Source organism: Anarrhichthys ocellatus, unplaced genomic scaffold (genome assembly GCF_004355925.1).
Source record: "Anarrhichthys ocellatus isolate YVR2014 unplaced genomic scaffold, GSC_Weel_1.0 scaffold54, whole genome shotgun sequence".
Taxonomy (NCBI): Eukaryota; Metazoa; Chordata; class Actinopteri; order Perciformes; family Anarhichadidae; genus Anarrhichthys; species Anarrhichthys ocellatus.
In genome coordinates this window covers 2,485,388-2,503,211 of record NW_022280084.1, presented here as the reverse complement: position 1 = coordinate 2,503,211, position 17,824 = coordinate 2,485,388, and the positions used below count along the sequence as shown (strand labels likewise).

The 17,824-nt window shown below is 41.8% G+C and overlaps 1 protein-coding gene across 1 annotated transcript in view; it reads right to left on the bottom strand.

The window, feature by feature from the left end:
• Positions 1 to 3,831: 3,831 nt before the first annotated feature.
• Positions 3,832 to 17,824, bottom strand: part of kirrel1b (kirre like nephrin family adhesion molecule 1b) — a 65,321-nt gene continuing 51,328 nt past the window's right edge. The window contains 10 exon segments of the mRNA XM_031870642.1: positions 3,832 to 4,548; positions 5,309 to 5,383; positions 6,052 to 6,179; positions 8,773 to 8,880; positions 10,412 to 10,628; positions 13,780 to 13,797; positions 13,799 to 13,881; positions 15,072 to 15,198; positions 15,693 to 15,820; positions 16,419 to 16,567. Coding sequence (XP_031726502.1) covers positions 3,871 to 4,548; positions 5,309 to 5,383; positions 6,052 to 6,179; positions 8,773 to 8,880; positions 10,412 to 10,628; positions 13,780 to 13,797; positions 13,799 to 13,881; positions 15,072 to 15,198; positions 15,693 to 15,820; positions 16,419 to 16,567 — 1,711 coding nt within the window. The 3' untranslated portion in view covers positions 3,832 to 3,870.

Genomic DNA, 17,824 nt, shown 5'->3' with positions numbered 1-17,824 from the left:
ACACACACACACACACACACACACACACACACACACACACACACACAGTCACCTATGACCACACACGAACACGAGAAACACAAATGGCTGCTGCATTTGTTTGTCTGCTCGGTTGATGTCGCTCAGTCTTTTGGCACTCACTTAAGACTCCACAAGGTAAAAATCTAAATCTACTCCAGTCAGTCTTGGCCAGCGATGGCGCAGCGCAGCACAGCATGGAACAGAGCAGTTAGCTGTGAGTCTGGCCTGGTTCAAGCCTGGGTTGGCCTAGTTGAGACAGAGTTTTGTCTATTTGTGGCTTGGATGAGAAGTCGTTTTGGCCACAGACACACACATGCCCTCTCTTTTTTTTTCCACTGGGTTGATTAATCAGAACCCCCTCGATTTGATGCATACAAAATAAAATAAAATACTGTATATAAAAAGTTCAAACACACACTTTTGACCATAGTCATTTCTTCCACCGGTGAGGTAACACCACAAAGTAATACCAAGAAAATAAGATTCAAAATATTGATTTTCAAAGAGAAATAAATGAGGATGATGTCAGGAACTCATGAAGCTATATATTCTCTAAAAACGGACTCCCTACATATACACGTTAATGCAAGCTAAGATTGCTATCCTCAATGTGATCAGCTCGGAGAAAATTTGGAAGAAAGCTATGAGAGAAAGGTTTGATACGTGTTTTTTTCCCATGAAAAGACAGGTTCAACCTCCTAATTTGGAAACTAGGTGGCTGTTAATATGAGGAGAGAGTAAAGTGTATCACACTGCGTTCTGAGGTACATATGAAGAGGGAAAATAACAATTTAGTGCAGTAAACACTTCCCGATTGCATTCTAAACTGCATACTTTTTTTTTGGTACTGAACCAAATCTAAAAATCTGATTAACATTTTTGGCTTATTGTCTTTCGCATATCTTTACGTCCCCACTGTCAACAGTTAAAAAGTGATGACTTAGTACCTGGAGGGAGAGGCCGTGTATTTTTTGGCCTCAGTACATCTTCCGTGTCAAATTTTCTCATTCTACACAAGGTTACAACGACATTTCAAGTCAGATGCAAAATACTGCACGGCTACAACTCTGTGAAAAGGTTGTAAAGAGGTAATAGTATGCAATACCAAGGCTGTGATGACCATATAAATTTCAAAGGGTGCTCCATCTGCCGTTCCTCTCTCCGTAACTACTGAAATGGTTTATATAGTGACCTTGGAGCTACAAGGTTCCATCTGATATTCTAATCAGACATGGCGTGGCCGCGTCTGAAAGTGTTTATTCAAAATAGGGGCAATAAATACCATTTTTTTATTGCCCCTTAGCAGAGAATTACCATAATATACTGTATCTGTGAAGGGTTGATAGGGTGGCTGATAAGTATAAAGACTTAATGATTACCTCTCGAGCCGTTGAGATATCTGGCTTCACTTTCCAACCTCCGGTCTTTTGTAAAGCGCCGTCTCATCGGCTATCAATTTTTTTGGCGGCTCGAAAATGTATGGCAGAGATACGAGAGGGTGACTACTCATCGCAGACAGTCGCTCTTTACTTTGACTCTTCAATATAGCAGGAGAGCCCTTGAGTAAAGGTGACACATCAAGAAAATGTCAAACCAGTAGCGACCACAACTAGTTTAACATTTTCAGTTCTCTACAACTGTCAAATAAATGTCTGACACAACTTTTTTAGCAACTTCCTACTCATAATTACTCATCAAGATGTTCATATCCGTCAAGAAAAGATGAAATCATTTGATGGTTCCAACTTTTCAGCAGCTCTCAACTGCTACACAAGCATCCTCACTGCTTTTGTAAGCTGATCATTGAGTGAATTTAGACTTAGTGGGTGTTGGGAAAGTAGGCAAAACTATTACTGCAGATGCTACAAGAGCTCACTAGACACACTAATTTGATTCTCTCTCTTGGTGGAAAGTAGTTTGGTAGTGGGGCGGTGGAGATTCATTAAAACATGAGACTTGTACAGTAGCTGCATCAGTCGAGGTTAGAGGTTAGTAGCAACACTTTAAACGCTGATCATTATGAACCTGTGGGGTTGAAGGCCAATCACACGTACACCCACGCTGACACAAAATCAAAATAATGTCGGACATAAAATACCACCAAATTTTCTGTTGCAGTGAACAAACCAGTATACTTACATATAAATGTACAAAGTACCATTATGAGCTAGATAGAACCCTCTGAACCTTCACTTTGATATGTCAGACTACACTTGAACCTTCTCATTGCTCACGAAGCTCAAAGTGAGCGGCTGCTTGTTCTCCATCCATCGTTTTGAATGTCGTCGACGTTCGAAAAAAGGCAATCCAGTCAGAAGACTGGAAGTCAAAGAAAAGAGTTTCACACCAAACAGAGATATCCATCAAACAGATGCTGGATATTTATCAGTTTGGAATGAAGCTCTTCAAATTTTTCTAATTTTAGTCTACAACATCCACTTTGAAAACACCATCCATCACTTTATTTTTTTTTTTAAGAAACTCAAAACGTTTCCAGTAACGATCACGTCGCCACACACACATTAAAAAGTGAGTTTCACCCAAAACGCTGAACCTTTGGTCCACAACTCCTTATAAAAATACTATAAAATGTTTCTGAATGCCTTTTTTTTCCAGACGTTTCGGTATAAATATGGAGAAAAAAAACAAAACTATTTCTACTGTGCAAGTGAGAGAAACACATACTTCTTGACGCTTGAGGGTAGGGGAGGTATCTTTTTGTACAAATTGCAGAAATTCGTGGAATGAAAAAAGCGCTTCCTCCACACCTCGTATCACAAATACTGTTTACAGCATTGACCTCGAGTGAAACGTTAAGTATAGAAATGTATCACGATGATTTAAAATGAGCGATGAGGAGGAGAATGAGCATAGAGAGACGCTTGCTACCACTCCTTTCCTTTCCTCTCACTTGTGGCATGTACAAAACCTCTTAGTCCAGACCACCTCATATTGTCCACTCTTTACAAAAGAAGACAGTTGTGTGTTGGCACATACGCATTGGCACTCTGGTTGCTAACTGTACCACTTTAAGAAGCTCTGTCCCACTTAAATCAAGGTAGATCTTGTAAGAAATGGCCACTGGGCAGGTTTAAGTGAGGAAAAGAGATCAAAAAGTGCCAAATATCTTCATAGTCCAAGCTGCCCTGTTGCTGCAATACATCGAAACAAATAAGTCTTCAAAGATCTCTGTGTATGTGTGTGTGTGTGTGTTTTTTTCCAATATGTGAGAGTCAGAAAATGCAAAAAGTGTGGATTGCATGGAGTTTCGCTGTAGGTCACTGTACTGCATCACACTGTATAGGTTTGTACAAGGAAATAACTTTAAAATGACCCAAAATCTCCATTTGCACTTATTTACAGAGATGGTGTGGGAGGAAAGATTGATGCAGGGAGATGAACCAAGAGCACGACGAGGATTGCAAGAACAAACAGGTTCCTCTGCTCCTCCTACAGCTCCTGGCGCTTTTCTTCTTCCTGTCTTCAAAGTGCTCTTCTTCTCTTTTTGTTCCTTTTCTCTTGATTGTGACTCTCGCTGTTGCTTTTGTTGGAGCATAAACACTGCACGCAACAGAAGGCCTGCGCAAATATGTGTGACTGTCGCTTTGCACGTGTTGTATGTATTGCTGCTAACTGTTTTATATGAGATGCTGCTAACTGCTGTGGCTTGTTGTTGTGTTTGATTGGTCCAAAAAGTGAACCTAAAATCCATGCACTGGATGCTATGGAAAAAAGAAAATGGATTCTTGAATGTTTATGTGTCTTTTATATATTTATGTGTAATAAGTACTGCAGCTGAAAAAAGCAAGTCAAAGAGTGTGTGTGTGTGTGTGTGTGTGTGTTTGTTTCTCAAACATGAGTCTGCATCCGCTGTGTGTGTCTTTGGGAATAGTCAGAGGGTGGAGACGAATACGAGAAGCGAGTGGAGGTTCCATACTGCCCTAGCCCTGTTTCAGGACTTTGTTGTCCTGGCCCTGGCCCTGGTCCTGGCCCTGGTCCTGGCCCTGGTCCTGGCCCCGGTCCCGGCCCCAGTCCCGGCCCCGGCCCCAGGCCGGTCCCTTGGCCTGTTGGATACATCTCATATGCTGGCCCTTCCTCTATGGGTGGAGCAAAGCCCATGCGGTAGCTGGGATACTGGGAGGGGTATCCGTAGTTGTCATAGGCCAGCTGGGTTGTGCTGTCCAGCAGGCCGCAGTCTCCGGGGTAATCACCAGGCGATTGAAGAGTTGGATTGGGAGGTGCTTGCTGGCTCTGTGCCACCCTGGTGAAGGTGTTGAACTGGGCGTAGGTGGCATGGGACATCCTGGAGGGTGGACGGGGGTCGTAGCAGCCTGCCCTTGAGCCTGGCACTCCACTGGGGGCAACAGCACCGCTGGCGCCTGCTGGGGGTCCGCTGGAAGTGGCACCGGCCGGTCCGATGTTTGGGTTCGGGGTGCGGAACTCGCCCTGGTAGTGGATGGCGCGGGACTGGGGGCGAGCCTCATCGTGGGTGGTGGCTCGGACGTTGTAGTAGCCGTTGGTTGGATCCTGTGATCAGAGACAGAGAAGATTAGTTTAATATTATAATAAGAAGCAACAACATTGGGCTGAGGGGTAAAGACACCTAAACATCATGGTGTGGGCTTGAGTTGGCTTGGCCTTGTGTTATATCACGCTGTAAACTTCTCTTATTGTCTGTATGTCTGATCAGTCACATCGCAGGCTGATATGGCCGGTGATGTTGGACGTCGGTGGCGTGCTGTTCCTCATGCTACAACCCAACATGTAATGGTGTGTTAGCGATGCAGTGGACAGTATGTGCATGGACATGATACATTATGGTACAACTTCATTTTACCAGGATACGCATGGTTTCCAATGCTAAGTGACAGGAAGCTCACCTGGGCAACAGTTTACTCTGGAATAAAAGTTTCCACACTAAGAATGTTGAATTGTTTTGTTTCCTCCTTTAGTTTGGTTAGTTTGTGGTAATGAGTTTTAAAATTTGACTTGGCAGAATCCTACAAATGGTGCATGAAGAATAGACAACAGCTGTTTTTGGGGGAACTTTAGTGGCAAAGACTGAGAAAAAGTGGTATTGTTATGAAAACCAAGCTTTTAGCTGCAGTGCAAACCTGAAACAAAAAATAGGAAACGGTAATTGGCACTTGATGATATGACAATGATGACCACACAAGTTCATGACAGATGATGCGTCATGTGCACCATGCAGGATAAAAGATACCAAAAAAAGTCAAATCCAATTTCAAAATGCTAAAATGTCTCTGTGAACGGCCGGCCACCTCACCTTGAGCTCGTACTCCTCCCTGGTGTCGCTCTCGCTCCTGATGTCCTGCTTCAGGTCCATGTCGTCTTTGAACGGCTGAGTGGAGGGAGAGAGGGAAACAGAGGGCAGAAACTAAACCATCAAACAACGAAACACACACACGGAAAGAGGGAGGGTGAGAAAGGAAAGGAGGAGGAAGAGAGGGAGGGGAGAGGAAAACAGAGTTTCAGGTTTTTCATCCCAAGAGAGCGGAAGATGAGAAACGGTTAGTTGTTGGAAAAAAGTTTTGGACCGAACTTTAAAAACCGCTCCAAAGGAGCATCGCCGATTAGATTCTCCAGGACATCGGGGGGGGGGGCTGAACGCTTTTCTAAAAGGAAAACAATGTTAACGAGAGAGTGTGTGTCTTTGTGTGTGTGTGAGTCTGTGTTAATGTCCGGTACTGCTGTGCGTGTGCAATTTTTGTTTTCGTGTATTTGCAAGGCTTTATGTGCATGTGCTGTAATTTATGGTGTATGTGTGTATGTACTATTTGTACAGTACAATATGAGCTTTCTTGATTTTGGGTCAAGTGTGTTCATGTGCATATATTTTCATGTATTTTTGAAGGCAAGCATAGGGTGTGTGAGTGTGTCTGTGTGTGTGTGTGTGTGTGTCTCTCCTGCTAAGTCGCCCTTTGGGTGGGTGTATCTGTACATTTAAGCCCATTGACCCGTACGCCTCCTCTCCATGGCCCTCGGTGACTCAAATGGGTGTCTACTCACTGAGTACATGGCCTTGACCATCCGTGTTGCTGTGGAGACGTCGGCCGCCTCCTCCTCCAGGCTGTGGGTCTCTTTGTTGACTGTCTCTACCTTGATGTCTGGTTTACCCAGGGTGACGCCCCGGCGACCTGAAAGAGAAACACAACCTCTGGTCATATTCTGGGTCAAGATGAATGAATGAATTATTTTTAAAAAGCAACAAAAACAACAATAATTTATTGTTTATGACGATTTTACACAGTTTAAAGCCCTTAGTTAGTGTATATGTAGGATTTCTGAATTTCTGACATTGGTGTTTTCAAAAAGACATTGTGGGATTCTCTCATCAAACTATAAAGCAAGAAATGTCTGTGTGTCAGTCCATCTGACTGTCTGTGTGTGTATGTGGATATGTCCTTCGCAGAACTGGTGGGTGTATTGTTGGGGACCAAAGGGAGTGATGCGTCAAATTTGGTGCAATTTGGACACATGACACGTTCAATATTAATAAACTTTGAACAAAGTCTGCACTTTTGGTGCTGGATGCTGGATATTGCTAACATTATAATCAAACTATTCTTCACTTCCCTGGAGATAATAATATATCTTCCAGGTTTCTGGTGGAGCAGAAAGTGGTGAGAAAGGTTCAGCTAACATGTATTCCAGTTTTCTGTTAGTGTTTTTGTTTCGGTCCAGACCAAAAACTACATGCAGAGAAACAGAAAGATTAGTCAAATATTCTGAGCAAGAGGGTAAACCTTCAGCTTTTTAAGCCCCTTTCAGACATGTACCTTGTTACTGTACATAAATGTGCCGGCAAATGTACATGTTTGTCTCATATTTGAGTTATTTTTACATAAATGTCACGACTGTGATCTTATTACCGTATGACCTAGTAATATTTCAGAAACACTTCCACCGCGGCTCAAGTCTGAATTGAGTGGCGTCGCATTAACATAAAAGCTACAACTGCAGAAAGTTAAATATGCACGGAGGTAGAGATTAAACATATTTGATGTCATTTCATTAAAAGGCTTTTAGTTATGTAAAATATGTTCCACTACTTTCAGTTCTGGATAGGTTTTCTTTTTATTACAAGAAGACAATATTTACAGAATGATAGACCAGAATCGGTGCAATGCCGGAGACGATGAAACAATTTAATGGCGGAGCACTTTCACACATTATTCGCTAAAGATAGTACAAAAATAAAATGAATGCTGGGTTTTGAGATTGATTATAGATTTGGAAATATATGACTTGGCAAGGAAACAATACCAACAGGAGAGTGGATAGTGATTGTAAAGAAAATATGAAGAAACTGACGTTTTCTCTGTATGACTTGGTTGATTGTTTGTGTGTGTATTAGCTAAATGAATGTCATGACACAATAGTCGTTGTAATTCGGGACTAGATAGTCTGAGATTGATATGGACTTGAGGGCATCCTGACTTGATGCTCAAACGATAGGAAAGGAGCTTTATTTCTGGTGTTCAGGCGTAGCCAGCGGATATCCGGGCCAAGACTTCCTTTTCCGCTTGCTGCTCATTGTTTACCGATTAGCATGTTGAGATGCGAGACTGGAGTTGAATTTGAGAGACGACGTGTACGACCGGATTGTTTCACAAGGAGCCAGTTGAAAAGCTCATTTCAAACCAATAAAAAGCGACATCATCGTCAGACGATGGCTGTTAGGTTCCAAGATTGCATTTTGGCCATTGCCTTCGGCCTATTTTGCTCTCCACACGAGCTGTTTACCTGCATCCAACCATCCATACTACTGACACTACAAACAGAAATCAGAACGCTTCTGATACCAAAGTCGTGTCCCGCTGCCTACAGTTTCTGAATATCAACGCAGATTCTGTGTATCGAGATTCCGCTTTGTGTAACCCGAGATGGTAGAACTTCTCATCTTAATCTATATATCCCGAGCACAGAGCAGTCAATATTTGTCAACACGAACAACTCTCTTCCAACAGCAGAGACCTTAAAAGCAAAGATTTAAATCTGTGAAGTCTTGAGCTGCAGCATCGCGCCGCAAATGAGAGACAGCTTATCTGGAGCCACAAACGATGTTTGTTTGAGTTTCTATTTCCAAATGGTATCTTTTCTGTAGTGGTGTTATCAGCTCTGAACCAGAAGATATACACTTATCCCCAGAAAATCCCTCTGGGGACTCTGCCAGTCACCTTCATTGTCTTTCCCAGTTCTCTATTTGCTGTGGAGCAGCTCAAAACAACTTGAAGACACCGCTTGTTCTTAGCTCTCTGGTTTGGAGAAGAGTGGCTTGTGCTGATAAATGCAAATTGGATTGCCTTCGGCTGCAGAAATACCATATAGGAATTAATGCACTAATTCACCTTTAAACGCTCTTGTTTTCTGTTCTGTTATTTATGTACTTTATCTAGTGTACAAGCGGCATATAAATACAATTTATTAAAAAAAGAATCACACAATTCCGTGTCAGTAGAATGCAAAGAGCGCAGTAGGCGTTTTAATGCAGTTAGCCATATTATATGAATATAAATTAATCTCATTTGAATAAAATGCTATACAGCTGGCACATGTTCCTTTCTTTAAACGTGGAGAGGCAGAATGACAGTGGATGAAGGAAAGACTGATGGACGCACACAGTATGTGTGTGCGTCCATCAGTGAACACACACACACACACACACACACACACACACACACACACACATATACACACATACATTAGAGAACAACTGTGTTCACTTACTGCCTTTGCGTTGGCGGTAGAGGAAGAAGGCGAGCGCCAGTAGAAACATAAGCAGCAGAATGGAGGAGCCCACCGTACCACCGGCGATAATTCCCACTGGAACAATATCTGAAACAAACACAAGCAGAGATCAGGTTTGAGGGACAACCGCTGCCTCTTTGTTGGAGAAACAGGCACGGATCTTGTGTCTTTTAAGTATAAATCGTGTGTCCTAGCTTAAAATTGAATCTCTAAAGGCTGCATATACGTTGATAAGGCATGCAAGTCGAACAAGGGATAAAAACAGCTTTTTCTCTCTCTCTCTCTCTCTCTCTCTCTCTCTCTCTCTCTCTCCCTCTCTCTCTCCCTCAAAGATGTCTTGGTAGATTTTCTGAAGCTTGAAAGCTGAAAGAATAAGAGCCAGATCAGACTGACAGAGCATGAAGAAATCATTTTCTCAATGTAATGTCACGTAGCAAGTCCTCGCCATAAAATGCGTAACCATCCATAATGGACTTATAACACTCAATCCTGTCGCCTGACGTCCAGCTGAGGGCACTGCGTGGAAAACTTGCTCAAGGGCACTTGAGGAAGAGGAGCATCTTTCTCTGGGACATTATAGCTAACACGTGGAAGTTTCCTCAGACATTCATGAAACATTAGATATAAAAAATATATTTTTGAAACCTGAATTGTTTACTGTGTGCTGGCTTCAGGTAGAAGTGTTCTCCTTCCCTGTCTGGTGCTGTTGTATTACAGTAGAGGACTTTGAATTATGTCACCCATGCATTCGTACTTTAAGGTCTGACAAACACTATTGCAGCACTTTTTCAAAAAAAGGTTTGATTCGCACAGGCAGAGGACCAACTACCTGGATCCTATTGACCCAGAGAAGCATCTGGAAGTCAGTCTGAGGTGAACTGTTGTATTCTAAGCTACTGTAAGCTATTTTAGTGAGTTTCCTTTTAGTTACATGCTCTGAATGAATTTGAGTTTCCTCTGGTAATCAGTTACACAGTGTATATGTCTAGGGCTTTTATTTTGAAAGGTGAAAGTATTGATGACAAAAACAACAGTTGCGTGCAACATGCAAACTAATCGTACGAGAAAAAAAACTTCCGTACTTTACCCACGGCTGTTATGTAACAAACATAGTTATTTAACGTAACAAACACACTTATTTGAACACAAACCATCATATTAGTTTTGTTGCATAATCCAAAACACTAAGTAAACCAATGTTGGAAGTTTATTTCAAAAAGAGACTGTAAGGATGTAATGAGTTTAAACTGACACGTGCTAAAGTGACGTTAGAGGGGTACATAGAGCGTAATAGTTTGAAGTGTAGGGACATTGACCAACCAGCGGTATTTGAAGAGCCAGGAGTGAGTGTTCTAAAAACACTTTTTAATTATCAGTTCATTTACAAAGCCTTACGGTCTTTGTATCATTTGCCAAAAACACTTTCATCGACTTTTAAAGTGGAGCAACAACTGATGATAACATTAATGTTCAGCTTGATCTTGATCTGCTCTTTTATGATGATAACACCATCAAATGAAATGCCCTCATTAACTGTGCAACTAACTGTGACGTGATACCGTCATAATTAACTGCCACAATCTCAGTTATTTCCCCCTTTTTTTTGTTTTTTCCATACCGGTCTCTTCCAGGGTGATGATCATGGTCCCGGGTCCGAAGGAGTTCCAGGCGGTGCAGTTGTAGGGCGAGTGGAAGTCAGACTCCATGACGTTGTTGATGGTGAGGGTGGAGAGGACGGCCCCGCCCTGGGACGGAGGTTTGCTCTGCTCCACGGTGTACCTCTCCATCAGGGTGCCCTTCTCCTTCTCCCACACATTCTCCTTCCACGCCCAAACCTGAGACACGCAGTTTAAGAAGGAGGATTTAGATTCTAGTCTTTCTCTGATCACTGACACGTTGGTTCAGGAACTTGACCAAATAATAGAGGGGAGGATGGAACGATACACGTCTATTAAATTAAGCTGCTGCGTAATGTATGTTTATTTGTTCATCTCTAATGAGCCACAGTCTGAGATCCTCATAAAGGGGTCAACTCACCTGGTTACTACAGGTGAGTTGGAGCTCCCTGCCGAGTATCTCAGGTTAAAGTTACTTCAAGGAACATTTGAGTGGTTATGAAACCGTCTCAATGTAATGTTGATGCCTCTATATGACCAACATAAATAAACGAGAACAGCAGCCAGAAGATTGGCTTGGAATCCGGCGAAATCTGACAAGATCATGTAGGTTCACCAGAAAGTCCTTCAGCTCAGACTCCAGCGGGGCCTCCGGCCGTGACTAGCATGCCTCAGACAGACCCAGATTCCGGCTTTGCTGCCGCCCTCGACCTGCAGTTGGAGATCCGGCAGCAGCGGCCATTCTCCGTCCAGGAGCTGAGCTTTGCCTCGCTGCTCCACCGGTCAACAATGACACCACGCTGCTGGAGGCCCATGGGCCATATTGCTGGGACCGCTCGGGGTGAGGGAAGCACGAACCAGAACCAGTACTGAGCAGGGCAGACTGTCGGACCCTGCTGCAGTAACATTAGAGGTTTTATAAATGGACTCTGGTGCTCAGTAACACAGCAGCTTTCTTCCACAGTGACTGCTAAAATCAAAACAAAATTGTATTTCCTTGAAGTAACTTTAACCAAGTTGGTATCAACTGTTAAATCTCTTTGCCTATGAGTGTTTTTTTGTAGTCTTTAATTACTCTTCTTTTATCTATACCTACACATTTATTAACTATGTATTTTATATTTCCTTTGAGATGCTGTTGAGGTCCCTTTTTCAAGTTGTAAATCATTCTGTAAATGCATTTAAAGAGTGGTATATAAGGTTATATAAACACATATATGTGACCAATGGTTCCAGGCAGAGAGCACTTTGCAGGCAAAACTCGCTCTCGATCTCTCTGTGTGATCTGCCACTTCAAAAGGATTGCATTAAAATAGTTAGGCAGGTTTACGTCAATTTAGAATTCAGATAAGATCAAAGGCTTGGTAAATCTGTACACTAAAACATTTGCAAATCTATAAATCTGTTCCTAATCAACACGGCAGGAAAAGTCCTTCAAGCTGGTGAAGACGCAATTTCCAATATGTTTAATTTGTTTGATTTTTATCTAAACTGCACTTTTCACAGCTGCAATCACCCTGTTTCCCCTCAGGGATCAATAATGCTAATTCACATTATCTTATCTTATGTAGTATTAACAATCGACTCATATACACACACACACACACACACACACACACACACACACACACACACACACACACACACACACACACATATATATATATATTCACAAGTAAACACTCAGCAAACAGATGGGCGGGTGTTAAAGGTTAAAGGAGACGAAAGCGAATGTGGGCAGGAAGTACAAAACAAGCAAAACAAATTATATTCTCATACCTTGGTAAATATGTAGTTTTTTCTCTCCTGGTGCACTATGAACCTAATTAAAGTTTTCAGGCCGGGAAAGAAAGAATTTCCTCACACACACACACACACACACACACACACACACACACAGTGCAGCAAGTGTACATGAGCGATAAAAACTCAAGCAGGTTTTTCTACTTAAAATCTGCTGAGGTAGAATTTTGAGAGTATTAAATATGGAACATGGTGATATCAAATATACATAGAGCCATATGTTAGGCTAATGTCCTTTTAACCAGATTCTTGAAAAAAAAAAAAAAATGAAAATGTGATCAAGAGCGGATAAGGGAGAAATGAAAGAAACACACCAAAATCTGCTTTCTCTTTTCTCTCTGACAATCTTACATAATGCGTCGTATCTGTCTCCACAGTCTGCCTCTCAGAATCCCTCCCTTTCTTTCTTTTTCCTCACAATGATTTTATTGCAGTACCTCTGTCTGGATTTCTTCCCTTTCTCAATTTCTCATTGCCTCTATTGCCACACACATACACACACATACACACAGCATCATACTCCATATTTTATAAGTCCTTGTGTCTCTGCATTAAGCCGAGACTACAATGTCGTATCACATTATACGCTCTGAGCTCTCTGCCAGTGCAGCGGGGGGGCTGAGGCTTCCTAAAAGCTCTGATTTCTGTCATGTTGGCACTGCACAATTGGATAATTGACGCTGAAAGGTACAGAATTGTACTCTCCCTCCATCTCTCTCCCGCTCATTTCAGTCTGTTTTACCCCCGCACTCTCGCTCACTCATTCTAGCCTTCAAACTCAAACGTTGCTACTTGCTTTTTTTTTTTTTGGTGATTTGTGGGCATAATGGTATTTTTTTTCGTTAAAGGTTTATATCAGATATCATTTTGTAACTTCTATAATGCACAAGCACTTTCTATTGATCAAGAATTGCACTCAGCGACTTCAAGAAAAGACAGGAACGGCAAACAACGTATATTTCTGCAGTTACGGCACATTCAGGAGGATATTGCATTGGAGTTTGCTGGTGAGGCAATGTGTGTGAACGCTGCTTTTTATAGAGTAAAGATGGTTACCACTTTGCAAGGGACCACTGAATTGGAACGGTTTCGGCCGGTTGGTCCAGGTCCTACTAAAATCAAGACAGCATGGACGCCGCACTGACAAGTTCATGGTGAAGATAACTAAAAAACTATTACTATAAGTAACACTAGAAGCCACATTCTCCTTTTTTTCATGAATTCTTGATCCTATCTGCTGCACGCCCAACATTTCAGTACTGTGCGTCTCCTCTTTCATTTCAACCAGACACTACAGCAGCTGTTTTTGATGAGTCACACCTTCCACCAACAGACGAGGAACAGATTGTTCTCGCACGCTCGTGACACAGTTGGAGAACAATGGCCCTTGTGCCAATTGTTAAGCTGCGTAACACAAGTAAGCAAGAACAGAGAAAGTAAAGAAAATATTTTTTGTTTTCAGGGTGAACAAAGAGGTTTCTGTGATCAGGATTCTGTTTGAGGCAGATGCAATCTGAAAAGGTCAAGAACCTCTGCAGCAGATTACAACTTCCAAGGAAGGACTTACAATCTTATCAGGTGGGGGGGGTGCTCGCGATGTAACACTTGATCTCTCCTCTCTCCCCTCTGACAGAGTACTGGACTGAATCACTGGAGATGATGGGGGGGCCTGAGTGAGTGAGGCAGGACGAGAGAGAGAGAGAGAGAGAGAGAGAGAGAGAGAGAGAGAGAGAGAGAAGATGATTACTACAACAAATCAGAAGGTTTTGCAAGTACACTTGCATTCAACGTATGCTGCATTCAGATAGAATCAGGTAGACGGCAAACCAGATGTTACTTTAGTGGGCGTGAGCAGGACGAGAAAATGAGGTGAGGCCAGCAGAAAATACCTGCAACGGTAACAGTTGATGGGAACGCTGTCCGAAGTTAAAATGTTATAATTTTTGCCGTTCTCCGCAACATCATTTTTAACTGGATGTTACGGGCATGCTCATCTGATTGGCTGCAGATAATTTCCTGTTGGAAAGAAATGCATTTGTGAATGCACACAAAGTGTAAACATGACAAGCATGTTTGTAAATGCGGGTTCAACAGTTTGTATTTAAATGTAACAATATCCAAATATGTTTTTGAAAGGAATTATTGGTGGATTTCTATTAAATTTATTTCCAACAATAAATATTTGTGTGCATCAGAATGTATTTATGAATCTTATTTGTTTAATTGGGGATTCTGTTTACATTTATATATATATATATATACACACTGGTATCTACTACTGGTAAGATATATTTGTGGTGCCAATCATTTATATGTAAATTAATAGTGAGACAGCTCCTTTAGCATAATATTGTCTGGTAAGTGAACGAGTGCATAGCTCACCGAGCTCAAGGACGTACCAAATGAATGTCGCACTTTGTCAGTTGGCGAAGATTTAAGGAGCATTTGCGAACTCGCTTTTCGTCATTGTGTTCTTGGTGAATCCCTTTTGATTTATTAAGTGAAATCCGGTCTCTCGAGGAGCGTTTTGACATTGAAATGTTGGCTTTGGGCCTGTTTAGGGATACAGAATTAGCAGTGGGGTTTGGTTCAGGCCTGGGCTTCAATGAATCAGGCTGGGTGCCCATACTGTACTCTACTCTGTACATTCAGAGGCTTCAGCTGTTTGATGGATGCAGACACATGCATGATGTATAGAATGATTATAGATTAAACAAACACATCGTGTGGTTTCATTATTCAAATGTTTGACACAGAAGCAGGGCTTTCCTGTGTATACGAAGATCTGTTCTTCACATTTTCTTATACATAACTTTTGCTGATGTGTGTAAACAGCAGAGTAATTTGAGAGTAACTGACCGTTGACAGTGAGCGTAACCTCGGTCTCTCCCACACCAATCCGGGGCACGATGGCCTTGCAGACATACTGGCCTGCGTCGGCCTGGCTCACTGACTTCAAATACAGCTGGTTGTTGTTGCTGAGCACCTGGACACACATAGACAAGTATAAGTACGCGCGAGAAGCAGGATAGTAGCTGTGTGAGTGTGGGTGGAGACAGACAGGCCACAGACAGAACAGGGAGGGAGATCTATATTTAATTCATAAAACATGTTGATTTACTCAGCAGGCTCCATTAGTTGTTTGTTTCTTTCCTGGAGCTTTTCTTAACTTGTTAGGCATGAATAAAAGATTTAGGATATGAAGACGGAGTCTCGCTTCTAACCGTGTGCGGTACAACTGAGCAAACATTGATGAAGCCTCGGTCTTGGAAATTTATTTGGATTGGGATTGGGGTTTTCAGAAGGATTTGACCGTAGTTCTCGAAATGTAATCGACTCCAACGTGTGGTGCTCAGACTCTTCTCTTTCTTTTCTGTATACATTCAAATATGTGACATTTTTGTGAAATAAATATTTAAATCAGGCATGAATATAAAAAAAGTAGGGTTGAAGGTGAAAGGATTAATGGTTCGTTCTCACCATGCTGGAGCCCTTCTTGGTCCAGGTGAGGGTGAGAGGGGGGTTCCCAGACCACTTGCAGTTCAGAGTGACGTCAGAGTCCACATCTACCGTCACTGGCCTTGGCTCCACTACTAGTATCGGGCCAACTGAAAGAGAGTATGAGAATTAAAACCCCTGTACGCAGACACAGTTTAATGAAATAGAGACTTGGTGATCACCAAGAGCCTGAAGTTAATAAAATACTAGAAATGAAATTGAGAACTTGATAGACTCAAACTTGTTTAAACTCTCCTTGGTGAAACTGTGCATGATGATGAGAATTTAACGTCTTTTCAGAAAGTCAGACGTGTTTTAGTACATTTTCCTCTTCGCTCCATTTTATATAGTTAAAAAAAGTTTTCCTTCTTTCCTTTTCTGATTTTGTAAATTTTACATTTAATTAAATTTTTTTATCTAAAAATGTTCAGTTATAGTTGTGTAATTCCATGTACTATATTTATTTACATATAGGTTTTGACAATAAATGCCATAAGGCTTTGTTTAATTGAATTGGACTGACCTGACAGAAAATGATTGTACAGTAACCATCTAATGCAGATGTGTTCTTCACAATGCAGGAATACTACGTAGCAACAAAATAAATGCAGCATGGCTCTTCAAACAAATACTGACAAATATATATAGTAGAGCACAGAAACATCATCAGAGTCCCACTGAGCTCGGGAGTGTTTGCACTCTACTCACAGTGCACGTCCACCAGGATGCTGACGTTGGTGCTTCCCACGACGTTGAAAACCTGACAGGACACGGGCTCGGTGAAGAAGGAGTGATCTGCTGTGGTGACAAACACACTCTCCCTGGCCCCCTCCAGCAGCACGCCACCTTTTGCCCACCTGACAGAGAAACACGTCACCCTTTAACACGTTTTCAAGTATTTCAAATCCTTGTCAGTTTGTCAGCACATCTCAAAAGCATAATGGGCTTTTGGTGGTGATCCAAATGTTAGATTTCCACTATTAGACAATAAGTGTTTTTATATTACCATTTAAAGCTATTAAACTATGGTTTGAAAATCTCTATGTCAAAACCTGAGGGAATGATTGCAAGCTAAAGAAAATGCATTTCTTTTCATTTCTGTTATCCAGATATATACGGTAGCTCAAAAACTCATATAACCATATTGCACATCTGCCATTAGATGACGTTTTAATATACATTCAATAGGCTTAGTGCCTAAGTGCCTGGCAGTGCTCCCAAACTGAGACCCTCTGGAGGAGTCTCAAACCTCAGATTAAAACCACCGTTTTAAGTCCAGCATTTAGCGATTTCAATGCTTCAGTGCTGTCACTTAAGATTAAAGTCAGTGTTTGATTGTTTAACTGTTCAATACTTTCATTAATTCCGTTCTGCAAGCAGAAATTACAATTCAGGATCGCCTCCAGACGGCAGTTACAAGCAGATTGGAATATGTGAAAGAAAATCTATTGGTATTGAACAGAATTGCAATCTGGCCCCCGATGTTGGACTGCGGGTATCAAATGAAACAGTGTCCCCAAATAACATTGACCATTCTGAACTGGAACAATGCTGTCAAAGTTGGTAACATATTGATTGTTTGATAAATAGAACAGAATGTTTAGGTATTAAAATCAATGTGAAGAAATGTGCATGTGTTAAACGTTTATGCAAGTTTCTCGAGTGCCTCGGCTCTCTTCAGCTCCACTACAGCGCCAACTGTGTGTAGCTAACAAAGCAAAATGCTGTCTCGAGTGGATAACGTCAGTGAATACAACAAGACTCCCAGGGCTGATGATCCATGTATAGCTAAGTTACAGCTAGCTGGCTAACCTTAGCGTGCTTGCTCGCTAATGATCCATGATCCGAATGCATTAATAAATATGTTACAGTACAAAGCAGAGATGTATCACGAATGATGGCTCTCTACTAGCCAAGAGCGACGCAAAACAGGGGCCGGCAACAAACTAACTGTAAGCTGAGCTAAGGTTATGGATCTACTTTGGCTGCTGCGTGATGTGAGCTGATAAAAGTAATTTGCAAAAGGCAAGCTAGTTAGTTTCATGAAAACAGAGGACAAAATAAAGTAAAGGAGTATTACAGATTAATTATGCTAAATATATGATTGTAATGAA